This window comes from Leishmania braziliensis, chromosome 25 (genome assembly GCF_000002845.2).
Source record: "Leishmania braziliensis MHOM/BR/75/M2904 complete genome, chromosome 25".
Lineage (NCBI taxonomy): Eukaryota > Euglenozoa > Kinetoplastea > Trypanosomatida > Trypanosomatidae > Leishmania > Leishmania braziliensis.
In genome coordinates, this window is record NC_009317.2 from 73,739 (window position 1) to 99,669 (window position 25,931).

Sequence of the window (25,931 nt, forward strand, 5' to 3'; positions counted from 1 at the left end):
GCCAAGTCGTGAATTGGCGGCGGGCTTTGTGGTACAGCCTCAGCTCTTTACCGGGTCCACACTCCTTCGCAATCCCCCCCCCCACCACCTATAGCACCATACAGAGTCAAAATCCGTCAGCACCACCACAGAAGCCCCCGCAGTCCGCAACAACGACACACATCACATCGACAGGCGCAGGGTACTAAAAAGAAACAGAAGAGAAACGCGTAGTACGCGCACAAGTGCGTCTCCGTCACTCCTCAGGCCCGGACACCGCCTCCGCTAGATCTTCCACCGCCACCAGCGATGCCTCCGTCTGCGGGACGACATTCTCGTTTATTGGCTCCGATGAGGACGTGACCGCCACGTTGGCAGCCACACCTTCTGGCGCCCTCCCAGTACCCTCCTCGATCTGCTCTTGCGGGACCGGCACGCCAGAGTGGGGCAGCGATGCATTCGCCACAGGGGGATCGTCGATCCGAGTGGGTGCTCGCGGCTGCATTGCCGATGTCGAATACGCCGGAGCGACGGTGGCGCTCCACTCGACATGCTCCGATGGGACTGAGATCCCAACCGCATGTGCGTATGGGATAGGGGTCACCGCACCCTCATGCGGCGTCGGCATCTGAGCACTCACGGGTGCCGTGGTAAGTCCCGGCGCTGCTAGAAGCTCTGGCAGCGGTGTTGATGCGGCGTTGGCGGCAGTAGTTAGTTGTCGCAGCTGTGCCTGCAGCTGCTCGTTTTCTGTCTTGAGCGTATTCTGCTTCTCGATCACGCTCTTCGAGATGGTGAGAAGGCGCTGATTTGCCGCCTCCATGTCTGCTATGGTTTTCTCTGCCTTCTGCAAGCGCCCCTGCATCTCCAGCCGCTCCGCCACCATGCTCATGAGCTTGGCTTCTAGCAGAGAGTAGCGGTACTCGAGTGCTCGCTGCTGCGTCTCAGGCGATGGAGGCGGCACAACGTTTGCAGTCAACGCAGCGCCGCTGCCTCCGTCAGCGTTGCCGCACACCTTAGCAGCAGCACACAGTCCAGCAGCCTGGGCACCAGCGACGCTCCTCAGCGACACCTTCAGTAAACCGGCCTTGTGCAACGTCTCCTTCAACACACGCACGATGCTCATCATTCCGGAGCGACTAAGAGAGTCAACTAGCAGTGCATCGTCGACGCCGTCAGCGTCCGGGCCGTTGTTGTCGCCGCTGCCCACGTCCGTCTCTCTCGAAGCTCCGTCGGCTCGCTCGCGGCGCAGGGCGCCGACCTCCACGCTGAGACTGCCCAACGACTCCTGAAGAGACGAGAAAAGATCCGTGAGGCGGGCCGCAGTGGTGTGCGGTGCTATCGACGACGCCTCTGCCTCCACTGTGGGTACGCCTGGCAGCTGGACAAGATCGGTGAGCTGGGTCTGCAGCGCCATGTTCTTCTCCCTCAGCTCGGATTCTCTCGCTAGGCTCTCGTGCAGCCTATCTGTAAGACGGCTCGTGTGCCTCTGCAGCACCTCGTGTTCGCGTGCCAGCTCTGTGAGGCGCAGTTCCACGTCGCCCTTCTCAGCCGTGACCTGCTTCACTTCGTTCAAAGCACGCTCGCACACCTGCTTTGCCGCTGCCAGCTGATTCTTTAGCACCTCAATGCGCTCCGTTGCCTCGGCGACGTTGAGAGAGTCCTCTACAGGAACGTCGTGCATCAGCGCCCGCTCCACCACTGTCACGTGGTTCTTCTCTAACAACTCCTGGCACACGTTCACCTGTGCACGCAGCCTATCCCGCTCTGCCGTGACACGACGTACCTCTGCAATCAACTCAGTCACATACTGGGCATCCGACAAAGACGCATCCACAAGGTGGGACCTCTCCACGTCCGTGCTCTGCAGGGACGCGTTCAGCAGCATAAGTGCCTCACGCAGCGCAAACTGGGAGGCGCTTAGTACCGCGTTCGCCTTGTCCATCGATTCCTCAGCTGCAATGGATGAGGAGACAAGTGTGCGCGACTCGGTGTAGTCGTCGGTCGAGTTGTGGCCGACTGTCGGCAGCCTCCCCTCGCCTAGTTGGCTGTCAGCAGTGGAGGGCACCCTCACCTGCATCTCTGCCTCCCTCACGAGGGTCCACTGGCGCATAAGCGCCTCCATCTGCGTGTCGTACAACTCGCCGTGAGCAGCTGCAAACTCCTTCGCTGCCGCTGTCGCGGACAGCAGCCTCTCCGCTTGCGCCTCTACCAGCTCCACCTCCTCCCTCCACGCGGAGCTCGAGGTCGCAAGGGTGCTACGGTCACCAGAAATCACCTGCAGCGCTGCAGAGCTCAGCTCCCGGTTGGCTTGCGCGGCCCGCTGTAGTGCTGCCGTAGCCTCCGTGGCAGCGGCGCCGTACTGCTTTGACACACGCTGGGCGAGGCTCAGCTGCATCTCGGCTCGTGTCGACTCCTCCTCGAGGTCACGCACGCGCGCAGCGTACTCGTTGCGGAGTTCTCGGATGGTTAGCGCCACCTGGTCCGTCTCAGCATCGCGCTGCAGCTGCCGCACTTGGGCAGACAAACGAGCCGCGTCCTCCTGTGAGCGCTGAAGCTCATCCCGGCACACCTTTAGGTTCACGGCCAGCTGAGCAGCGTCGTCCACCACCTCGGTGTATGCCCACCGCAGCCGCTGCACCTCCTGTGAGATGGCAAGATCCTTCTGTGGGTGAAGACGCTCCCGCACCATGTCTGTAATTCGTCTCTCAGCAATCTCGCGGCGCTGCTTCTCCTCCAGATAGCGCTGATGTACGACGAGGGCATCACGCTGCACCCGGCTCACAACGCCTTCGAGACGTGCATAGCGTTGCTCTGCCTCCATGATTCGTGACTCCTGCTGTTGCCATGAGTCGACAAGCTCCGTCAGCGTCACCTCCTTGTGCTCCAGCATCTTCATAGCAAAGTAGTGTGGCGCACTAGACCGCAGCGACGGATCGGGTGCTAGAGGTGGGCTGATGCTCTGACGGACCTCCGCAGATGCGTCAGAAGGCGCACGCGTCATCTCGGCCTGGACGGCAGCCACTATCTCGTTCAGTCCAAGGTGCTGCTCGAGTAGTCGTACGTGGTGCTTCGCTCGGCGCACATCTGCCCGCGCCGACTCGGCATAGCGACTCTTTTCAGCGAGTTGCGCCACCACCCGCATGAGCGCATCCACCTCCTGCTCATGGCGAACCTGTCGGTTCTGGGCGAAAACGCAGGCTGCCTGCAGCTTCGCCACGAGCACATCACGCTGCATCACCTCCACTTCAGCCCGAAAGGCGCGTGACGTGGCGCCCTTCACTTCCCTTAGAAGGGTTTGCGTGTAGTTCTGTAGTTGCTGCACCAGAGTGTGATTCAGCTGTCGCTCGGCCGACAGTTCGGTGTCGGCCACGGCAAGGGACCCCTGAAGGGCATCATCCACGTGCGCCGAGACGGCGTCGAAGACGTCAGCGTGGCCCTTATTTGCTTCTTCCCGCAGCGACTGAAGGAGCCGATCCTTTACGCCGCTGCTCACCACCCCGCGAAGACGCGCGAACTCACTCAAGACCAGATGGGTGGTGTCCTCAGCATGCTGCCGCTGGTGCTTCGTCAATTGTGTCTGCAGCTCCGTCACCTGGTGCACTAGCCGTGCCCGCTCATCGTTGAGAGTGAGCACGTATTTTCCATTGATCGTGGCGATCGCGTCGACGATGTGAGTAGTGTGGGTCAGCACATCCTCAACGCGCTGCTCCTGACGCCTCGCCTCCGCTTCACGCACGCGCTGCCGCTTGAAACGACCTGCCGCACCTGCAGAGTCACTGCTCACCGGGTGGCCCCTCTGAGAAAGCCCCATAGTGGATTAAACGACGCTCCCCGCGGACGATAGGAAAGGGGCACGGACGGATGGGAAGCAGTCGCGGTCAAGCAGGGGCGTCGCCACTTCGTCTTGCAGCGGCCTTGGCTATAAGAAAGGAAATAGCGAGAAAGAGGCAATGACTTCTCAGCCTCTGTATGTGCGAGAGATTATGTCCGGGTAGAATGGGAGAACTGTGAACAGCACCACGGCGTATGTCCGTGTGGACGTTACTGTGCGTCTGTGGGTACGCGTACTTGTGGAGCTGATTCTCTCTTTCTCTCAGCGTCCTCCTCCCTCGACACCTGGCGAAACTGCGAAGATGGCGGTGGAGAGGAGAGACACAGACGCAGTAGCCCAACACGAGTTGCAGATGCACCAGAGATAAAAAGAGTAGACGAGACAAGAGTACCGGTCCTTCGAGAAAGCTCTTCAGCACCGTGACTGAAGTAGAGGAAGCAGCAACGAAGTCCCCTCAGCACGCCGCTGTCTCGATGGGGAGAGAAACGGGCAGAGTTAGAGAAAGGGAGACGGGGAAGGGTAACGCACACACGCCGCCAGGGCTGCGGTCTACCGTTGATGGATGAAACACCAACTCGCTATTTTTCTGGCGATGGAGGACCCTTGACAAGGAAGGATAAGAAGCGAGTCCAAGCCAGCTGAAGCCAAAGAGATGTGGTAGGGAGAAGAGTACCAGGGGGAGAAGTGCCGCCAAACAACCACAGCGAAACTACAACGTTGGCGCATATTCGCACAAATGCTTGGCAGTGACGACGTTAGAGAGGCACCGAGCGAGACGCAAACGTCGTCAGCCCGTCTTTAACACCTCACCTCGAGCCTCCTGAGAGTAATGACAGGGGTAGAAGGAGAAGCAGAATGCGGTGGTGTTAGCACTGAAGAGCGTCGCTGGGATCGAAAAGGCGAAAGAACCAGAGAAGAGAGGGAGTCGCAAGGCAGAGGTGTGTGATGGGGAAGAGATGCGCGGGTTGCCACCACAACGAATGGCTGCCAAGTCCATCCCCGCCCTCAACACCGCTGAAAGCAAAAAAGGGGGGCAAAACGCGACAGGCCCTCCTCTTCACTTCCCTCTCTTCCTCCCCCACCCTGGAGAGCTTCATCGCTATGAACCCTCAAGTCCTCGCTGCTGCCTCGCCCAACATGTATAGCTCCTCTTCGAACCATACGCTGATGGGAATCTGTGTCGGTGATGGGGAGTGGAGGAGGAAGGCGTGGAGGTGCAGACCTCAAGAATTACTCAAATACGTCAAGAGTGTTGAGCGGGGTTGAGGCAAGACGACCACAAACGACCCATCCTGCCTTCGCGGTAGGGTGAGCAATGTAGGAGTCGTCAGGAGCTCATTCCACAGCTACACACGATCTTGCTTGAATAAGATCGGCACCCTTCCAAGGGACAAGCCCTTCGCCCTGACTGTGGGAAAGCAGAAGAACAATGCAGCGTGGTTGCCCCTAATAGGCGTCATACGGCGTCTGCAGGACGTCCCCGTCAGAGGCATTGCTGCGCGTGTCTTGGTGGAGGAACGCCGCCATCTCCTGCGCTGCCAAGTTGGCGTCCATTTGAATGCGACATGGATCGAATAGAGCCTCTTCCGCTGCAGCAAAGTGCTCACTTGATGGCAGCTGCGTAAGCGCATTCGAGACGTTCGCCGTGGATGAGGGTGCGGTGGTGGTCGTGAAGAGATTGGCATCTGCGGTGCTGACACCTCGCAGCTCCTCTGTCTGCGGCGGCATCGGCAGGTCCAGAGAGGCTTTTCGGTTTGCAATGCGTGTCCGCCTATCTTCTTCTCCATCTTTCACAGGAGCCACGACTGGCGTTGATGCCCTCAAGGTCTCCTCCATTCGCCACACCGCGCGGAACAGCGCGTCTTCGTTGTGTGTTGAGATGCGAGCAAACCGACGCAACGCGGCGTGCGTTTCCTCAACCTTGCTGCGTTGGCTCGCCACCTCTGCGAGTACTTGACGAAGAAGACCCTCCATCTTCTCTTGCTGTGCACTAGTGCTGCCCACAGCGTCGTGGCAGCAGATGATATTATCGTGAAGGCTGTGCACGCCTCGCTTCGTCTCATCCACAGCGCTGAGCACATCCGACAACAGCGCTTCACATACAACAGATTCGTCTCCGAGCCTTCCACATCTCAGCGACGCCTGCGTTGTCATCGGCAACACGCGACCTTTGCACGATTCACCGTCGCTGTCACCGGGGCAAGTCGTCGATGTGGCCTTCGGTGATGTCGCGTCCATCATGAAGCCCTCCACTGACACCACTTGCCCTGAACAAAGCGACGTGCCGAGGCACTGAAAGAGGCACCGCACAACATCGACAACGGCCTCCGCTGAATCCCTCTCCAGGGCTACACGACCATTCGCTTCCAGCAGCACGAGTTCGTTCTCAATTAGGTCGTCTATTTCCGCCTGCATCTCACTTGTCAAGGCGCGCTCCTCAGCCAGCTGCGTCTCATACAAACTGCGCTGCTGCTCGAGGCCCCACTCTTCTCTCTTGATGCTCTTACGCGCTGAATCATCGCCAGCGCCTGGTGTGGCTCCAGCTGGGTCAGGGGTAAACATCCGAGTGCAACGGAATGTGGCAGCAGCGCTCTGTCCTCCACCGTGCTCTGCTTGAGAATAGGGAGAGTATGAAAGACGCTGAGTGGGCACAGGCACCGTCAGCGACCGCCGCTGCGAGGGACGTGGTGAACACGTGCGTCGCTCATGGCTCTCCTCCGACAACCCCGGTGACGAGATCTCTGGAAAGAAGCCGCTCGAGATGTTCGTGCAGGAACTGCCACATATAGCACCAGCAGCCCCATCAGCTGTGGCGGCGCAACTCTTCAAAGTGTGCCCGGACATCAGGTGCGCAATTGCCTCAACTCTCGCCCACTCGACTGCGCACAGCTGCTGGAGCAACAGAGCCTCGTCCTTCTCCGCAGCCTCGAGGTGAACACGCTCCACTGCCTCTGTGTCATCAAGGATGAACCGTGCAACTCTCTCGCATCGCTCGCTGGCAGCGGCACTCTCCTTCTGTAGTTCCTGCACACACCGCCGTAGTTGCTCTTTCTCCTGCGACACTTGCACCAGCTCCACCTGGAGTGCCTGCGCCTCTTGCTTTATCTGTAGCATGTCCGTCATTGTCTTGTCAGCGGAGGTCAGCAGATCGTTTCGCTCCCTCACAGCTGCGGTGCGCTGCGCCACCGCTTCCTCTAGGTGCAGCCGCAAGGACTCTATTTCGGCTATGTATTGTACCTCTATCCACTTGAGGGACTTGCGCAAACGATGAGTATCGTGGCAAGACCTGCATTGGTGCGAGTGGGCATATTCATCCTCTACCCAGCTGCCTCTGGATATCCCCGGTACATCCTCCGCATCGCATTCACCAACATCGTACAGCGCTGGGTCATCAATGAAAGAGGCGCGCGTCTGAGACTCAAACAGCGCATCAACGCGACCAGCAGCGGCCATGGAGGAGGTCGAATGTTGCAGCCGTCGCGGGGGTGTAGACGCGTTTGAGAAGGACCATCTCCCGGGCATTGCTCTGTTCTCCGCCCCAAGTCGCACGTGGGTGTCTATGTGTGTGTGTGTGTGTGTGTGTGTGCGTGGGTGTATGAGTGTGTGTGTGTGTGTGGATTTGTGTGTCTGTATGTGTCTATGAGCACGTGCATGCCGTCTCGTGCGAAACGGCCTTCGGGGTTAAGCGAGATGGAGAGGAAAGAGGCGTTTGCATCAAGGTACAGGGCCGCGCAGCAGTTATGTAGAGGAGACACACACGCAGGCAGGACAACTACGCATAAAAGAGATCCACGTAGCAGCACAGCTTGCACACGTAGCCCCTATACATAGACACATACACACGCACAGTGGGAGAGAGGAACGCACAGCACACTTGCAGTGAGGGAGATACTGAAGCGATTCAAACAGCCCCCTTTGATAGCTAAGATCAGCAGCTGCCGACAGCGGCTCCATCTACAGCTCCTGACCCACGTCTCTAGGCGTTAGCCCTGTCCTCCCCTGGTGTGATGTCCCCCCCCCCACTTCCCCTATTGCTAACATTGCATTTCTTCTTGTCTCCTCCACCCATCTCTTCTTCTGACCTTTTCGACTAGAACTTCTCTGTCTGGGCGCAGCCGCTACGCCTCCTGTGCTGGGCCTGCTTCACCTTCCCTGCGATCTACGGCTGGCCAGCGATAGTTTCCTACGGAAAGAGACAAACAGCATACCCCATCATTGTCTGCATGCTCGCGGCCGCCCCCCCTCTCCATCCTCCAATGATGCTGTCTTCCTCATTACCATAGGTGTATCTCCCTGCAGTCCTCACCGCCAACTCTGCAGTGCGAAGGACCTTCGCCGCTATGCTCACACCGCATTCCCCTGCCTACACACTAATAGGGCCCCGCCACTGCGCGCAGTCTCTCACACCACAGGAGGGGTGGCGCTCAGTAGGGAAATAAGACAAAACGGAGGGGAAACAGAAGCGAATAAAGGGGGGAGAGGGGGGGGGGGCACTCTCCTGTGTCCCGTGTATCCCTCGAAGACGAACACGCCAAACACGAGACGCAAAGAGCCACAGTCCCATCCCACGCCCCCTCTTGCACAACGGCCGAGCCCGCGTCGTCTCGGACGAGCCGTCCTGCCGTAGAATCGGGCGGCGCGCCTCACCGCCTCGCATTGCCCCTTCTTCAGATGCGTGCTGCGCGACCGGCGCCACCCAGACCTGGGCGTGGTCGTGTCCAAGCGCCTGCTCAGGGAGCGGAGGCCGTGGCTTCTGTCGTGCGGTTCGCAGGGGGTGGTCCAGGCGCTTGCCGGATGGGCCCAAGGACGAAGTTGGCCAGCTGCAGACCAGGGCCCCCTGAGACTCCCAGCACCCCGCCTGCATGGCATGCTCCCCTCTCCGTCGCTGCAAGCCACGGCATTCCCATAGCACGACGTGGTGACGCTTCACGTGGGAGCCTGGTGGACTCGATGGCGTGACGCAGTGGGCCTCTCGCCATGCTTGCGGCACCGTGCGCCTCGGCAGTCGACACGGTCCGACGTAGGAGACGCCGCGTCTGTCACGCGCAGGCGCACGGTGGGGCTGCTCGGTGTGGCTCTCTGTGCGCCGTTGTCGCGCACCGCCCATGCCCTTCCGGTCTCCAGATGCCTTGCTCGGATGCGCTACACCACGTCAGGTGTGCTTCGCAGTGCGTGCGCACACCGCTCGCACATTCTGCATCCTGGAGCCTGGTCCAACACAACGCTACTCTCTAGCAGGCTCGCTGTCCTCATCTGCCCTCTCCATCGCTGTCGCCGCAGGCGTGTCCGGATGGCTTGCCTGCCTGTCCCGCCACAGGTGGGATGCTGGCATGAGTCGGCCGCAGCAGGGGCACACTCCAGCGTCTCCTGAATTTGCACGCCTTTGACAGGCCTGCGTGTGTCCAGCAGGGGGGGAGGGGAGGGGGCCGCAGACAAAAATGTGCCGGCGCGCAACGAACCCATCGCTTGGCGCTCTCAGAGAGGGGAGGGCCAAAGCAGTGCGTGAAAGTGCATTCGTGGGGAACGGTCCGCACAAGCGCCGCCGCGCTCGCACAGCTCTTCGGCACGGTGCGAGACCAGAGCTGCCCGCCAGCACCAGGAGGCCGCAGCTGTAGTGTACACGGAGGGAGGCTCTGGGCTCTGGGCTTCCCCACACAAAATGGGTGCTGGCACGTAATCAAACGCGCTGAGGCGGATAGTATAAGCGGGAGGAGGAGGAATCACCAACATGAAGGGATGCAAACACGAGGGCCGGTGATGTCGAAGTACAGTGAGGAGAACAGAGAGAGAGAAACATCACTATACCGCGAAGACAAACAGAGGCAAAGAACTCTTCGTGGTAACGGGGACGAATGACGCTCGAAGCAGTAGGCCTACGCATGGAGAAGTAAAGGGAGAACGAAAATGACAGCCAAAGAGCAGTCAGCCAGCGCCCAGCGACACCAAAAGATTGAGCGAGCGAGCGAGCGAGCGAGAGAGAGTCCGTAAGATGGGCACACACCCCAGTCATTTCTCGCCATAGTCGTTACCGCGACTACTGTCCCTGCCGGCATTGCAGCGTGGCAGACATTTGACATGAGTGGCGTTCAGTTCGTTGGTGTGCGGTCTTATCGATCATCACTTTAGCAAACAGAGAAAGGGAGAGCATAAGCGAACAAAGAGAGCGACGAGGGAGAGCGGTTGACGTGTTCGTGAGCGAGTGTAGACGTGCTCTGCTGTGGGAGCGACGACTTGCATAGGTGTGGTGTGCAGTTACCCCCTTTACCACCTCTACACTCACAAACATACGGAGAGAGACACCACTACACACGAACGTCCGTCTAGAGGAGGCTTCGGTGTGCGTTGGTACGCTGTGGAGTGTCTATGATGAGGAATGGACGTAAGAAGAAGAGGAAAGGGATAGACACAAGTTCAGTGAGAATGAGCAGGAAGCGGAAGACCCACCAACACACAGGACGAGAGAGGAGAAGGGAAACGAAGACGCTCAGGACGTACACCCTCACAACGCAGCACGCACACAAGACATGGAATTAAAGTGCAGAAATAAAATGAAATGAGAGAGAGACACACACACACACGTGTGTGCGAAGGAAGTACTGTGATGATTAATGGCGGCGATACGCTGAACAGTGGAGGAGGGAAGGGAAGGGGAGCTGGGGCGGTGTGCTGTACAGGAAAAGGGGGGGAGCAAATATGAGAGTGAGAAGGAGGGAGAGAAAATGGCGAGCGCCTTTTGCCCCTCAAAGCAGTGAGGGCACTTTTACGTGTGTGAGCAGCGTTTGAATGCGAGACTCGATGACACGGCACACAACAACGCTCGACCATATCACCTGAAGAACGTATAAGCGTAGCCTCACACTTTGCATAGAGGTATGACGTGAGAGGAAAACGGGCATGGAAAGGACCGAGAAAGGACGTACTGCCACCTTCTGCCCCTGTCGCGAGCTCGGCGCTTCACCTTGACTCTCAGCTGGCCCACTCCACTAACCAGCTCTCCAGACCTCTTCAACAAGCACACGATTTCCTGGAGCGAGGCGCCGGGGGGACGGTCGGGGAGGAGGTGCTGTCGTGGAGGGAGCTATTCCCATTACTGCTGCCCCCAATGCAGTTTCTGTTAGACGTAGCTGCTCCTGCAGCGGTGGCCACCGCGGCTGCTCGTGTAGATGCGGGGGCTGGCAACTTGACGGAGAGCAATGTCGGAGATAGCTCGCGGGAGTTGGAGCTGCCGTTTCCGCCTGGCTGACTGCTGGCGCCATTTGCGGTGCTGCTGCTGTTGTTTGCCTGATTACGTCGACTGGCAGGTACTGGGATGGCAAGGCCGCTCTCACTGATGAAACCCGACAGGGTTGCCACGCCACCGGCGCCTCGGCCACGGCCGATCGGTGGCGGTGGTAGCGGCCTAGCGACGCTACGCCCGCCACGCACAACCCCACCACGCCCACGTGGCAGTGGAATACTTGGTCCGGTGGGCAACGGAGAAAAGTGCTGCTCTGCCTTGCCGGTATAGCTCTGGATAAGATCGCAGAGCTGCGCCCCTGCCTCTGGTTTCAGCTGTGAACCGTCGCGCTGCTTAAAGAGCAATATCCCGTCCACTAATCGTATGCTCGTCTCGGGGATGGCGCAGTGATGCTGTATCCACTCGATCGGACACGCCTTCGCCTCGCGGCGCCCGAGTACTCCCTTTGGCAGCACTCGCGCAAACCCAAAGACGGTGGGAGGACTGGAGAAGAGGAAGACAACAATGGCCGCGCCGCGAGCGTCCAGGCAGGCCTGCACCTCGTCAGCAAAGAGGGAGTGAGGCCAGAAGTACTCGTCTCGCACGGCGTCCTCAGCGTCCTTCTCCGTGATGTACGTGATGAAGGTTGCTGGAAGTTGCGCCTTGGCAGCCCCGTTGCCGTGCAACGGGGCTGCTGCTGCTGCTGCTGTCGCTGCAAGGGAACTGGACGAGGATCCGGTGGGTGCTATTGTGGTGGCCGCAGAGGGCGCGGTGGACGCCTGCAAGCGCTGCTGACTGCGCGGGGCAGGAAGGACTGGACTGTCGTACTCGATCCCGCCACCGATCGGGGTTAGAGCTGCGGGCTGAGGACGACGCTCCATCATGACGCTGCTGCGCGGCGCTGGCACGTTGGGGTTGTGCTGCGGCGGCATCGGTGGGGGTGGGGGTGGAGGAGCGTCGATGCGGTGCGGAATGGTGTGGGCGCGCGGCGGTGGCGGCGGCGGCGGCGGCAGCACCGGCTCCGAAAACAAGTGGTATAGATTCTCTCTCGCAGGCTCACGGTCGCTCAGTTCAGTGTAGATTAACTGCTTTCCATAGAACTGAAGGACACGTGGAATGATGAGGAGCTTACTGGGGTCCTGCAGGATGACCCAGCCACGACCATTGCAGTGCACGTTCTGGCCCGGGAACACATCCGCCTCTTTCACCATGTCAAACGCTTCGAAGTAGCGACCCAACATTTCGGGTGTCGTATTGAAGGGCAGGCGAGAGACGTAGAGGCAGACGTATTTGGTGGCGGTCGCGTAGAGGGACCCGGTGCGGGGGTCTTTGAAGAAGGCGTGGTACTGCGCGTTCGGAAGCAGCTTCGGTAGCGTAACACCCGTCTCATCAACCGAGGTGGAGAGCGGCACCTCGCGCGGTGGCACATGCGTCGGGTCGAAGAGCTTGGTACCCTCAGGAAAGTACTGATACAGTGGGAGGCGGTAGTCCTCCATCAACGACAGCCGGTCGCCATTGACGTATACAAACGACGTGGGCGCCGAGGCACTCGTCAATCCGGCATCGATGGACATCGCTGCAGAAATGAAAAAAAAAAAACAGAAGGATTAAAGACAACCTCCGAAGGCTGGTGTGTGTGGTAGACGAGAGCGGAGCGGACAAGGAGAGGGGGGAAAGGGGGTGCCAGTGCTGGAGAGAGAGAGGCACACACACAGCACCGCCAAACGAAGGTGCCTTACTAACGAAAAATATGAAAGAAAAGAGGAAGAGGGGGCGTGGGCGTGTGTGTGAGTGCGTGTTAATGGCGACGTGATGACAGACACCACCATAACAATGCACAAAGGGAGGAACAACGCAGAATCGAGGGGATGAAACAGGCGGTCGCAGCGGAAAAGGCGGTGACGTGAGGGGGAGGGAAAACCAACAGCACTCGCGCGGTGTGTGTGTGTGTGTGTGCGTGTGTGTGTTGCTGTGCGTTGTTGTGACCGTGCACGTCACACATAGAGCTTCAGGGGGGGAGTGGTGGCGGTGGTGAGGACAGGGATGTGGAACGGGGAAAAACGCCACGGAAACCCCCGCGACGCGACACCGTGAGATTCACGAGGGAGAGGCGAAAGCAAGGGCACCAATACCCACAGAGCATCGAAGAACAAAGGAGCAGGCACAGTGAGCAAAGAGAAACCGACATGAGAAGCGTAGAGGCACAACGATTCACGTGCCTCGCTGTTCTCCATCAGAGGTGCGCAGCATGAGGTGGACGGTGCGCGCTACTGCTGCTGGTGCAGCTCAACGCAGAAAGACACCCCCGCCCCCCCCACCGCGCGCAGTAAAAGAAAACCTCCGGAACTGCTCGTACGGGAGTCACACCAAGACGAGACGGTGGGCGACGGGTCGTGTCATCCTTCACGTTCTCTCTCTTGCTCTCTTCGCAAGAGTCACGCGATGGCTACTCGTAGCAGCTGACCTGTGTAGCACCAATTGCAGAGGAAACGCTGCTGCGTTCTCCTGTCCGTTGCCTGTTTGTATGTGTTGTGTACCGGAGGACGAGCCGTTCTCGTTACACTGAACGTGCAGAGGCAGCCCACCTCTTTGACTTTCACTCTGCGATTCCTCGCGTGCAGGAGGCACACTAGACGCCACACAGCCACACGAGGGAAAATCGCATACCCCACACCCTTTCGCCGCTGACTGTAGACATGAGAGCGAAGAGGGAGGGGTGGAGGAGAAGTAAACCAGCGCATGCACGCGTGCAGAAGCGGTGCGCGTGTAGCTAAGCGGTATAAACATTAAGGAGAGAAGGGGGAGAGACACTAAAGCCCGGGCACCTCAACCATGGCAGACGCCCTTTCTTACAGAATGGGTGCGTGTGTGTGTGGCCGCACCCTTCCCCACAGCACGCCTCCCATTTCGCGAGTCCGAGGCCACAAATTGGCCGGATAAACACACCCTGACACAGGGAAAGAGATACAACCACACGACACCTGGGGACAACAGAGGGGGGGAGGGCAGAAGACGAGGGAGAGGTGTACGCAAGCGCACATGCACGCCCACGTACGCTTAGGCTCATGTGTTGCCGCGGTAAGCTGTGATTTGTGCAGTGCTCGTAGGTGATGCGGGGCTGCGCTGATTTGGCCGCAAAAAGGGGGGAGACAACGCGGAAGTCAACAACTCGCAAGAGGGGTGGCCCGAAGCACAGTCTTCAGGTAGAGGCGACTAGGGGCTCTCCTCCACTGCCTCCCTCACCTCTACACACTCCATCGACACGCGAATCTTTTCTGTGCCGCTCAAGCAGCCGACCACCACCACCTGCACAACACGCTCAAACGGTAGCGTGCCTGTATGCTGTGTCGACCACTGCCAGAGTGCTGGCAACAGCGCCACGGGCACGTCCTCAGTAACGATAATGGTGGCACGGCAAACGTCACCGAACATGCTCCCGAAGAGAGAGAGGTACCGCTCGCAGTGTGCCATGGCAACGAGGAATTGCGCAACTGTGTCGGGTAGTGCTGTCCTGTCCTCCACGTGCTGCGTCGACACGAAGGCTGCAACGTGTTGATGGCAGGCAGCGGGAAGATCAGCAACGGTAGCCACCTCCCTCGTCGCTGCAATACGCCCAGGCGTGGCGCTCACGAACAACCGCGAGGCCCCGGTGGCGAGACACACCCGACGAGCTTGTGAGTACGGCCCCGGCTCGCCAAGTGCCCAGCAGCTGCGGCTCTGCGCGTGTAAAACCTGCTGCTGGATCGTTTCCGTTGGCGCTGCGAGCACTTCCGCTTCAAGTACGGCAGTGGCTCGGGAGTATGTGGAACGTACTGTGACAAGCAGTCCAGGTGGACACACATGGGACACCTTAGCGGCGTACGCAGCACGACACACCACCTCCCAGGAGGGCTCAGGAAGCGAGAAATGATAGTAGAAGGGAGTGTGTCCGCGCTCCGCTGCCCACGTCTCAAGCGCCGTAAGGCACGCCTCCAGGGCCTCCGCAGCCGACACGCCAGCTTCGTGAGGGGCTGCGTGTGTGTGATGCGCAATACCGTCCCTCGCAGCGGCAATACCAGTGCCCAGGAACAACGCGCGGCGGATGGTGGCCGGTAGTGTCGCGGCGGTGATCTCTCCAGAGCTGCACATGGATGCTGTCGCGTTCAGCGCACGTGGAGAGGCGGAAAGACTACGCAGCAGCGGCATCACATCTGAGGGAAATGCGAAGTAGCCGGCCCGTAGATGCGCCAGAGTCTCTACAGACTGTGCCTGCTCCTCAGCTGACTTCGGCACCCGTGCGACAGTGAGCACCCCGTGACCCGATGGGGAAATGTCGTTGGTGTCCTGCATCACCACCTCCAGTGATGTCACTGCCACCTGCTCCTTGTAAAAGAGAGGGCAGTTCAACACGGTTGTCTCGTACTCACCGCCTTCACCAGCGAGGTGAGACTGATAGAGCTCCGCCATCTTCTCCAGCGTAGGGCGAGCCTCCTCAAGCGTCTTGCCAATGAGCTGGCGCGGCATCAAGCCAATGGACGCCGTCTTCACCAGGATGGCCTGCACATGCAATGCGTGGGCCATGTCTAGTATTTCACCGGGCTGGCGCATCCACAGATACGCGAGGGATTCTAATCCGAGGCGGTCGCAAATGAACTCCACACGATTGCGCTGATAGTTGGAGAGAATAGCACCGCTAGTGAGCCCCTGCACAACTGGAAACTCCTCCTTCACCATCTTGATGAGTCTGTACAACGATTCTACTTCATCCTCTTCGGACGGCTTCTCCGAGTACAGCAGCGACTGGTCCTTGGCACGGCCGCGCTTCACATACCCTCGGCGAAGCGGAATCCCAAGACAGGCGGCAATCGCCTCCACAGCTTCAAAGCCCACTGTTTGGTACATATATGAGTCGATGTCGTGCCCGTGCACACCATTCTCAGCCGCCCCTCGGGATGCTCCCTCGCTCTCCAACACGGGCACCATGTTCACAACAACGGCCGCTTCGTGGCCGTAGCGGTACGCCATCAGCATCGCAAGAATGCTGTCCTTGCCACCAGAGAGAAGCGCAATCGTCTTCATTCGCGCATCCTTGTCGAACTGGGAAAAGGCTTAACGACAGGAGATCGACGAGCCGAGGCAGAGCAAACCAGCCCAGTAGACTTTTCCTCACCCATACCTTTTCCACCAGGATGCTGTGCGTGTGGGTATGTGCGTGCTATGGTTTGGCTTAGCAAGGCGGGCGCAGCAGTTGGTGCTCATCGGTTTAAAGCAGACGCAAGGACTGACCAAAAGTCCAGCAAAACGAAGAGCAGTGAGAAAAGGAAAAGGAGGTGCATGATCAGGGGTGGCACAACTCAGCGCACAGAGAAATAAAAGCAGCAAGACGCACGCGCAGAGGGCGAATGTCGTGGAGATGCTTGGCTACGGAGAGAGAGAGAGAGACGAGTGGCGTGAGATGCTGCTAACTCTCTCACCAAACGGCAGCCTCGTTCTTCACCGATCCGCTGAGTCCAGTGGAAGCAGACATCCATGACAAAAAAAAAAAGCGCGGATAGGCTAATTATATTCCGGTGCCTCCCGTGTCACTTCGATGTGAGCGTGTGCCGGTGTGTGCAGACAGGGATGTACGTGTGTGGGTCGGCGCCTAGCTGATTGGATCACCGAGTCCTCCACTGCGGCGACAGCACCACCCCGTAACGTCTCCAGGCATCCCATGTCAGCTGATCAAGCGGGCCAATCTGCATTCTGAACCTTCGGCTGGAGGGGAAATGAGGCTATATATCATCAATACCACGGCGTACACGCACATACACACAGAGGCCAAGACAAACACCACAGAACGTGAACACATGTCACGCCTATAGCGGGCATCGAACTCGTACACTACGAACTCTGGTGAGGACGGGTAAAACTCTTGTACACCATTGCAGCAGACGCGGCACCCACCAGAGCCCAACGGAATACACTGGAGTGCACCTCTTGGAGCAGTGCCACACCCACTACTATCAGCAGACCGCGCCTCTCAGCCGGTGTGAGATTCAATGGCGGCAGGGCCTTTCCAGACGCCTCCTTCGCTGCTATCCTCGCAGTCGTGGGTGTGTCCTCCTCGTGTACCGCTGGCACCGCCTCCGTGTCCTTTGCCTTTGCGGCAGACATGACGTTTCTCGTTTGCTCTCCTTCGCGGTGTTCTCGCTAAAGTAGCGACGATGCGCTGATCGACACTCGTGCGATCAAAGTGGAAGAGCAGCGAAGAGGAAAAACAGCAGGTATGCGTCCAAGTGTAGGGAGAGATGGATGGAAAAGCAGCAGCGGAGTAGAAGACCAGTGGTGCATCACCATGTGGAGTCTGTTCGGTCATCAGCTTCGCACCGTATGAGAGAGTGAGAAGAGAGCGAGAAAGAGAGGGAGGTGGCCATCGCCAGCACTCCCCACCTTTGGGTATGTGTGTGCCGGCGAGAGACAGTGACAATGATTCCACAGCGTGTGTACCCACATACACACACACGCACACATGCACGAGAGAGATTACGCAGTGAATAGTACGGGGCTCTCTGTTCCCCAGGTGAAAGAGATTACGCACATCATAGCTGAACGCACGGTACCACGCGTCGCTGCACTGACGACACTCATCCCAAAAGAGAACAAAAGCGGGGGGCAGAGGGTGCCGTTCGTCATCTCGTGTGGGTGTGGGCGTCTCGCCACGCCGACGCCGTGGACGTGGCACTCTGCGCCGTCGTGGGTGCGTGTCTCTGAGTCTCTCGATAAGGCGACAGCCAGTCGGTCGTCGAGTGCGGTCGCTTCGCCGTGTACGCGTAGAAAACATCACAGTTCCGTTGTGCAGCTTGCCGCCCTTCCATGACGACAAAACTACCGCCGCTCGCGTCGACTGTGCAATCGATGACGCTCGCTGCTACGCAAGTTGCGATCCGGGTCGTCTCGTGAAGAAAGATGGCGGTCACCGTGGTCGTAGCAGCGATGGTGGCGATGAGAAGAGGACGAGGACTCTGCACAGCGCGAGGAAGACCCGTGGTGAACGTCACCGCGGTTCCGGTCGCACTGGCGGTAATGATCGGCGGGCAGCGGTGGTTCCTTTTCGTTGCCGTCGTCGCGATCACGCTTCCACCGACTGTCGGTGCGAGGATCGCTCTGGGGAATATGCGGCCTCGCGTGAGATGCACGAGAGGAGTCGCTTCCACGATTTGCTGGTGACCTCGAGCCCGCAGACAGTGAACGTGTCTCGCGGCGACGCGGATACCTGCTCATATCACTGGAATACGAGGTTCGCAGACGCGCTGCCGGTGATGAGGCGAACGCTGTAGCCTCAGGCTGCACAGGTGCCGTCCATAGTGACTTCGCCTCCTCATGCGATACCTCCGGCGTAGTTGGCAGATGAAGAAAAGGGAAATCCATAATCGTCTTCTGCAGATCCTCCACATCCAGCGAGTCCTCCGTGGCGGGGAAAATGGGAAGGCGCAGGGAAAGAAATTCAATGAACTCGATGCGCAGAAAATCATTCGCACCTTTGTGGTTAGCAAACTGGCACCGCACGCCGTCTGCGACACGAACGACGCTGTTGCCGAGCTCCGCTGTGTCGAAGAGTGGGAGCGAGCACAAGAAGACGTAAAAGTCATACTGCTGCTCCGTCGTCAGGACCGAGGTCGGGATAAAGCACGCGGTGAATTCTGTGAGCGAGGCGTCCGCCTTGCCACGTCCGTCGTTGATCAGCTTCGCCATGGGCGGCAGCGGCAGCAGCGAAGAGGGGGGCTTTAATAGAGACGGTGCCAGTGGTGGGCGAGCAAGCGGTGCTTCGTCGCGGGAGCTCTCCGTCACAATCTTCGGTGAGCACGGCGGAGCCAGCGTAAAATCCTCCTCTATCATGATGGTCGACACCTCGGTCTTCTCTGTGTGTTCAATTAACTGCGCCGTGAGTGCCCGAACGGACTTTGTGGGGTCCTCGGCATCGTCGGCGCCGTAAGTATGTCGGCCGCCATCCCTGGACCGCTTCTCCGCCTCCTCGTCACGCATCTGATTTGCGTGTATGTGCGATATGAGCAGCTTCCCCTCGACGTTCCTCAAATGATGGCGCCACTCACCCTCACCCACAGCGCCGGCCGCGTCACCTGTGGACGACTCTGCAGCCTTTGCCGCCACCGTCATCGCCGACAAGGAGGCTGACTCCCGCTCTTCGAGCCGGGTATCGCTCGTAACCACGGCAGCGGCCTCTTTTGACTCCACCAGCTGCTTGTCTGCAGCCAGCAGTGATGAGGCCGGCGGCGGCTGCGCCTCGGTCATAGTGCCCATGGAGGCGTGTCGCATGCCGCTGGTCTGAGTGCCTGCGTAGCAGTGCAGCGCCTGCGACCGTTGCCGCTGCACGTAGTCGAAGGAGTAGAGGAACTGTGAGGCAACGAGCTGCAAATGCGAAAAGACGGCCTCCTTGTCGCGCCGCCGCTCAAAGCGGTGCAGTGCGATGCGACCCAACTCTGAAGAACCGGTAGAGAGTCTCAGCGAATCCAACGTGCGCCGCGTGACAGGCACGCCACGTGAGCGGGACGATATCGAGGACGCATCGGTCGACTTGCCTGCCACCGGCAGTGGCTGCAATCGTACCTCAACGACGTCGCTGTACACGCGGCTCGTCAAGGCTTCCAAGACACATGCAGCCGTCACAGTCTTGAGGGGCACAGCTGCTGCAGTGCCCAGCACAAGCGCAGCTGTGTCATAGCCATGCTGAGAGGCAATGGAATGAAGTGTTGTCCAAAGCAGCGGCCTAGCATCAGCGGGGGGCAGAAGCGCACAAAGAAGCGCACCCGTCGTCCGTACCACCTCTGTCTTGCTGCCGCCCTCTAGCTTCCCTTGTCCCTCCTCCTCCTCTTCGCCAGCGCCCGGCGCAGCAGTTGCCTGCTCACATTCGATGGGGACCAGCCGCAGCCCTCGAACACACCGATACACCCACGACGGTGTCACCATTACAGTCTGGGAAGGAACGTTTGTGGCAGGCAACGATGCCACTGAGGACAACTGAGTTGCAGCAACAAGAGCCTCGGAGCTGCATCCAGCTACGGGTCGCTGCGGCGACGCTGCAGAGGGTCGCGGCGCAGGCAGAGAAGCTGTAGCGCCTGTGTCCGACACTGGCGCATCAAGAGATCCACGACGCGCACCGCTATCGCCGACAGGCCGTTCTCCACTTTTCTGAGGTGGCACAGACGTATCGTTTCCGCATTCCTCGTCGCTGGTGTCCGCGTCCGTGCTATCGACCAGAGAGTCTGACCTCTCGCCCTCGCTGCCACTGTCGTCGACCGAAGCAGAAGTGGAGGACGACGCAGTTGAAGAGGAAGACGCGCTTGAAGACGTACCGTGTTCGGACGGTGGTGGTGGGAGAATGAGGACGTGGGTAGCCTCTGTCGCGGAGCGCACAATGCGACCGCCGTGGTAGCAGATTAGCTGCATCAACTCCACATCCGGCCTAGGGCCGTTGAGGAAGAAGCGGCAGAAGGCAAAGACGGTGGTGTTGCTGAGCGCTGTGCAGCTGCTAATACACGAGGAAGGGTAGCGCAGGTACCACTCAGAGAAGAGAATGCAGCGCGAGAGAGCGTACAACAGCTCCATAGAATCAGCCACGTCCTGTCCCTCACTCGTGTGACGCACTTCAATGAGTTGCAGTGTCGTTGCGCTGCTCCAGCGCGACGCGTCATCGACGACGAGGACGACACGGGTGTAGTCTGCAGGGTCCACGCCAAGGCTGCTGAAGCCGAACTGCGAAGAGCCTGGGACCACCGACACATGCCTGGCATCGGCGAGGAAGCTCACCCAGCCAAAGGACTTGAGAATTGTCGTTGTGTCCTCCTTGTCCCATGGAGTAATGAGGTGCACTTTGTTGCCAGAGGAAAAGAGCACCTGCAAGAACAAGGTCGCATTGGGGAAAGCAAAGACAGAGGTGAGTCGCCGTTCTCGCGTGAAGTGCAGCCGCCGCACCGTCGGGTTGCCAGCTCGCTTGACCGCCAGCGCCTTATCGCCAGACGCTGACGTCACCGATGTCGCGCCATCGCGGCACAGGGAAGGAGGGATAGAGAAGGACACGAGCACTTCAATGGAAACAAAAAACTCCAGCCCACCCCACATGGTGCGACAAGCCTCTTCGACTTAGTAGTGTGCTTCTTACCTTGACTGGGTGTGGCTACATGCGTGCGCACGCGTGATGGATCTGGCGAGTGCGTGTCGCTGTGTATTGTCTGTGGGGGAGGGGGAGAGAAGAGGGGAGAGCGGGCATGTGCCGCTGCTGTGTAATGTCAGTGCGAGCGTGGGCTAGCGTTTTTCGCCCCCCTCTTCGTGCAGGCTCTATCGGGTGCGCTGCACGGCACAGGTGATGCCGGGTCATCGTCAATTGCAGAAAAGGGGAGGGAGCGAGGAGGGAAAAGCTGTAGAGGCGGCACATGCACGCACACACACACACACACACACACACATACGCACGCAGATACACGCGACGCACAGACAAGGAGTTTGTGCATGGTCATGGCTACGCATGACGATCAGTTCGTAAGTGAGCGACGGACTCAGTAACGCATCTAACGATGTGTGCCTCTTTTCGTTCCCCGTCATAGCTCGCTCTATTGCAGTCATACAACAATGCATGAGAGTGAGCAAGAGCGCAGCGTGTCTCGCCCTACGCACACGTGCGCGCATGGGGAAAGGCGCTGTGCGTCCGTGCAGTTCTGGCCTTTTGCGAGAATAGGCGTAGAGGAGACCTCCTCGCTTCATTCCACGCCCAATCGCCGTGAAGGACATCTTCACAGTGCCACTTTGTCACTGTGTGCCGCTTGAAACGCTGCTCGTCGTCTGCAATGAGCGAGTTGTCGCGGAGCACCGGGTGGACGGCCATGACAGACAGGCGAAACGCCTGCCAAAAGCGCACGAGTGCGCTGGAGCTCCACAAATTCGGCCTCCACGTTGACAGACACAATTCCTGTTGTCCACCCACCCACCCACCCACACCTCGGCATGGGCAGGTACGCGGTGCCGTAGCCACCAATGTCCTGGCAGCCGTAGTCATCCAGCTGCCATAGCTGAATCGCGATCTTTGGCCAACCCTGCACGCTGTCGAGGGTGTAGTGCACATGAATGGAATAATTCCACGGAATGCCGGCGCTGCCGCTGCGCATCACGTGTGTTGAGCCAGAGGTGCGCCCCTCGACAGCGCTCCATTGCGTAGCAGTGAGGACCTCGCAGCTGCAAAAGTAGCTGCTGCTGCCTGAGTCGCGGCCGCACTGTATCTCGCGATGATGCGCAGCTCCGACATGGTCGAGGAGTGCCTACACTAACGAGCGGAACAATAGAGAGGAGAGAGATGCCGACCGTACGTACGCCAGTGTCATTAGAGCGGAGTGGGAACGAATGCGAGAGGAAGACGAGGGCTGCATCTGGGGGGCTGTGGGGGGCTGTCTTTACGCCACTACCCGCTCTCTCTCCGGCCTCAGCGTGCTGGGGCTGAAAATTGAGTCTCCAGCCTGAGGTGAGTCTCTACCAGTACGTGCCTCTGTGTGTACTGCCTTCTGGGCCTATGTATGTCCGTGTCTTGTAGCGCCACACGCCAGTGGAAGAGTGTAGTTGCTTCCTCTGCCTGATAAGCACCCTAGCACCACTGCCTGGCGTTCACGCACTGCCTAGCGAGCAAGACCGGAAGTAGGCAAAGACGCTGCCGCTCTGGCGGTCATGCCAAAGGAGGAAGGCGGAGGAGGAAAAACGTAATTGCGGTGATGCAGGACGGGCAACGGGCTCAAAGAAAAAAGCGCAGCGCCGTGTTGGGAGATGAACGAGTGGGGAAGACAGGGGAGGGCCATGGCAGACGCATAAGCGTACAGAGAGAGGGAGAGAGAGCGGCGCGTTTCACAGCAACGACAAAACGCTCAGTCTGGGCAGGGGTCCAGCAGAAGAGAGGCGCCTCAGCCTAACATGACGCACCTCTACTCGACTACAAACACCATCACTGCAACGCTTCGCCATACACAGACGAAAGCGCCGACACAGAGAGAGAGAGGGAAGGTCAGCCATCATCGCCTCATGAAAATAGCCGTACAGGGGCAACTCACATGAGCTTTTTTTTTTCGCTCCGCCTGTGTGGCTCGCCCACCGCCCTGCCCTTTCAAAAGAAACCGAAAAGGAGGTGCGTTCGAGAGGCGGCAGCTTACGCGCGCGCTCAGGCAGAGTACAGAAGCTCCGCAGCATCTCTGTCGGCGGAGAAGACGACCACTGGAAAGAGGGGCGCTGGGTGGCGAGCGGGGAAGAAGCGAAACGCGACGCCCATGGAGACGCCCTCGACGTAAAACTCCAGCTCACCCCGCTCCAGGTCCAGCCGTGCCGCCAGCTCCAGCCCTGGTTCGTACGGGGCACCGTAGGGTCGCTCCGCGCCAGCTGAGGTGGTGGTGCTCACCCCCTGCGCGATGGCTCCGGTGGACAGGTAAAGAAACGCGGGCGCTTCCGTGCCGTAGCCTGTAAAGGCGCGGGTGGCAAATCCAAACGCTAGTGCAGGTGTCCGATGCGCGACACCACCACTACCTCCTCGGTCGCGCCGCTGCCGCACTGAAGCGCAATGCGTCAACGCCGGGGATGCCCAGCGGAACGCGAAGGTCAGAGCGCCGCGTGTCACGCCAAGGTTGCCCATCGCGTAAAAGGGGATAACCAGACGCTGCAGCACGTCCTCCAGTCGCCCGTGGTACTCCCGCTCAATCAGCGTGAGCGCGTCCGTGGCGTCCGCTTTGCAGGCATAGCCGTCGCTCGACATGACAACGTTTCCGCTGTGAGCGAGATCCCAGCATAGTTGCCGCGGACGTCCGCGCGGAAGGGGAGCGACTGAGTCAGCATAAGATTCTGTTGAGGGTGCACGCCGCACTAGCGGAAGCTCGCCAGTAGCATGAAGCAGGGGAAACGACAACGGTGGTGTCGTTTCAACGGATGCTTTGAAGAGGTACGAAGAGGGGCCCTGTCGTGGTGGCGGCGGTGCACTCGGCCACAGGGCCGGGGTAGTGAGACGGCAGCGTCGCTGATGTGCACGGTGAGCTTCGAGGGATGCCGTCCGGCATAGCACGCCAGAGGTGCTGGATGGGCGCAGCGCCTCTTGTATGCGAGCCAGCTTCTGCCTGTAGACGTCGTACTGATGCTCCTCATCCTCGTGCACGTCAGCCACCTCTCGATGCGCAGAGTGTGGGTTGCACAGTGATGCATGTGATCGATCGCCTTCAGAGGGCGGAGGCGACGGTGCAGGGCGCACTGGTGTACAGCGCTTTTCTGCCGGCATAGGCGCCCGCTTTGGCGAAGGGGACGAGGCCCCAGGGCGCGTAATGTGTGCAGAGGTACTCTGCTCCCCCGTCACACACGGCAGCGCTTCTTTCATTGTAGGGGTGCACCGCTCCGGAGAACAACGGCGAGGGCTCAGGGTCTGGGATGGCTGCGGCTGGAGAGACACCGCTGGCAGCCCATCGAAGCCATCGGTGGTAATGGCCAGTGCCGCTAATGAGGGCGATGGAGACGCACAAGGCTCGATGTGCTGTTCCTGTGGCCTCTTGTTACTCGCAGCATCAGGACCTGAGATGTCTACGTGGGTACCTGCTCCATGCACATGGCGGCGGGTGTGAACGTGTGCGGATGGCGGTGACGGAGAGCTTGGCGGTGCCGGTGTCTCCATCGAGAAGCCCCGCAACTCCCCGCCAATTTCATCGTAGGTCACCTCGAGTGGCGGCGAAACCGACGCCTCTGACGCAGTACGTTGCGGTACAGCAACCGCAGCCTCCACCGAAGAGACCTTACTCCCCGGCGCCGACGCAGAGAGCCGTGCAGCAGACGAGGAGGACGACAGTGATAAGCGAGCCTCCAACCGCTGCCGCTGTTCCTCAGCGAGCTCTCGTTCCAGCTGGAGGATTTGCCTCTGCCGCTCCGCCTCTCCAAGAGCCGCATGCACTCTCGACTCGGTCGACGGTGCCGCTGCTGTTGCGGAGTCCAGCGGCGGTGCTGGATCTGCCCAGCTGCCGTACTTGTAGGGGTTGTAAGATAGTGAAGGTGGTACAGCGTGGGATACCGATGCGGCACTTGAAGTATAGAGGTCTAACGGGTAAGTGGACGGATATAAGGCAGAGGCACTTAGCGCGCTGTACCACGTGGGCGTCGCCGCTTCCGTGTATGAAAACAGCGCCGACGCACTGCGCACAGGAGACGGCGATCCACGGAGTGGAATAGCGGACGAGTGCTGAGAGAGTCGCTGTTCTCCACCGCTAAAGGGTAAGGCAGTGAGGAATCCCTCCTCAGAGATCATTGTATCGAGATACTGCGTGGCGAACAGTGATTGCTTACCTGCCTTGTGGGGAGACACCACGTCTCTGTTTACGTGTGTGTGGGTGTGGGTGTATGCGTGCGCACGTGAGCTCTGTTAGTTGGAGAGCTGCAGCGTGTCTGCAGTAAAGGGAAAAGAAAACGTCCTTTACCCCTCCCCCGTCCCACCACCCGCGAGAGGCAAACACCTATCGCAAATGATCGCCAAAACTACAGTTGGTGCCGCTGCTTAGACTTTGCCCTTCTCCTGAGAAGGGAAGGGGAGCCGGACTTGGTGGAGGAGAATCCTCGTATGCTCACGCATCCATTACCCCCATGGGTGTGCTCGAGTGTGGGGATCAATCGGTGAGTGGATGCCGACATAGTAAAGAGAAAAACGCCACGCAATGGAGCAGAGAAAGAAAGAGGTGGTGCAGGGATGAAGAACACGTGCTGTATAGTGTTGGCGCTACTCCTAGTCGCACGCGCCTCTGCAGCATTCCTTCCCAAATTGGGGAGGGCAATTTTCGTCGCGTCTGCGCTACGCCCATGGGACTCATTCATGCGCTAAGCAGATGCTTGGCCGGGACCAGCCACCTCGGTCCCCACCGCAGTCGTACGTCTCTG

At 59.3% G+C, this 25,931-nt stretch overlaps 8 protein-coding genes across 8 annotated transcripts; all 8 read right to left on the reverse strand.

Annotated features, from left to right (window-relative positions):
* Positions 1-235: 235 nt before the first annotated feature.
* Positions 236-3,790, reverse strand: LBRM_25_0270 (conserved hypothetical protein; the record flags this gene model as incomplete). The annotated part of the gene is made up of 1 exon (XM_001565482.2): positions 236-3,790. The coding sequence occupies one exon, from the start codon at positions 3,788-3,790 to the stop codon at positions 236-238; it is 3,555 nt and encodes a 1,184-aa protein (XP_001565532.2).
* Positions 3,791-5,257: 1,467 nt separating this feature from the next.
* Positions 5,258-7,264, reverse strand: LBRM_25_0280 (conserved hypothetical protein; the record flags this gene model as incomplete). Its single annotated transcript, XM_001565483.1, has 1 exon — positions 5,258-7,264. The coding sequence occupies one exon, from the start codon at positions 7,262-7,264 to the stop codon at positions 5,258-5,260; it is 2,007 nt and encodes a 668-aa protein (XP_001565533.1).
* A 3,552-nt stretch (positions 7,265-10,816) lies between these two features.
* LBRM_25_0290 (conserved hypothetical protein) lies at positions 10,817-12,601 on the reverse strand (the record flags this gene model as incomplete). The annotated part of the gene is made up of 1 exon (XM_001565484.1): positions 10,817-12,601. The coding sequence occupies one exon, from the start codon at positions 12,599-12,601 to the stop codon at positions 10,817-10,819; it is 1,785 nt and encodes a 594-aa protein (XP_001565534.1).
* A 1,639-nt stretch (positions 12,602-14,240) lies between these two features.
* Positions 14,241-16,085, reverse strand: LBRM_25_0300 (conserved hypothetical protein; the record flags this gene model as incomplete). Its single annotated transcript, XM_001565485.1, has 1 exon — positions 14,241-16,085. One exon carries the CDS (start codon positions 16,083-16,085, stop codon positions 14,241-14,243), a length of 1,845 nt encoding a protein of 614 aa, XP_001565535.1.
* An 804-nt stretch (positions 16,086-16,889) lies between these two features.
* Positions 16,890-17,162, reverse strand: LBRM_25_0301 (conserved hypothetical protein; the record flags this gene model as incomplete). The annotated part of the gene is made up of 1 exon (XM_003723132.1): positions 16,890-17,162. The coding sequence occupies one exon, from the start codon at positions 17,160-17,162 to the stop codon at positions 16,890-16,892; it is 273 nt and encodes a 90-aa protein (XP_003723180.1).
* A 711-nt stretch (positions 17,163-17,873) lies between these two features.
* LBRM_25_0310 (conserved hypothetical protein) lies at positions 17,874-21,125 on the reverse strand (the record flags this gene model as incomplete). Its single annotated transcript, XM_001565486.1, has 1 exon — positions 17,874-21,125. One exon carries the CDS (start codon positions 21,123-21,125, stop codon positions 17,874-17,876), a length of 3,252 nt encoding a protein of 1,083 aa, XP_001565536.1.
* Positions 21,126-21,793: 668 nt separating this feature from the next.
* Positions 21,794-22,165, reverse strand: LBRM_25_0320 (conserved hypothetical protein; the record flags this gene model as incomplete). Its single annotated transcript, XM_001565487.1, has 1 exon — positions 21,794-22,165. The coding sequence occupies one exon, from the start codon at positions 22,163-22,165 to the stop codon at positions 21,794-21,796; it is 372 nt and encodes a 123-aa protein (XP_001565537.1).
* A 1,034-nt stretch (positions 22,166-23,199) lies between these two features.
* Positions 23,200-25,308, reverse strand: LBRM_25_0330 (conserved hypothetical protein; the record flags this gene model as incomplete). Its single annotated transcript, XM_001565488.1, has 1 exon — positions 23,200-25,308. One exon carries the CDS (start codon positions 25,306-25,308, stop codon positions 23,200-23,202), a length of 2,109 nt encoding a protein of 702 aa, XP_001565538.1.
* Between the last annotated feature and the right edge of the window lie 623 nt (positions 25,309-25,931).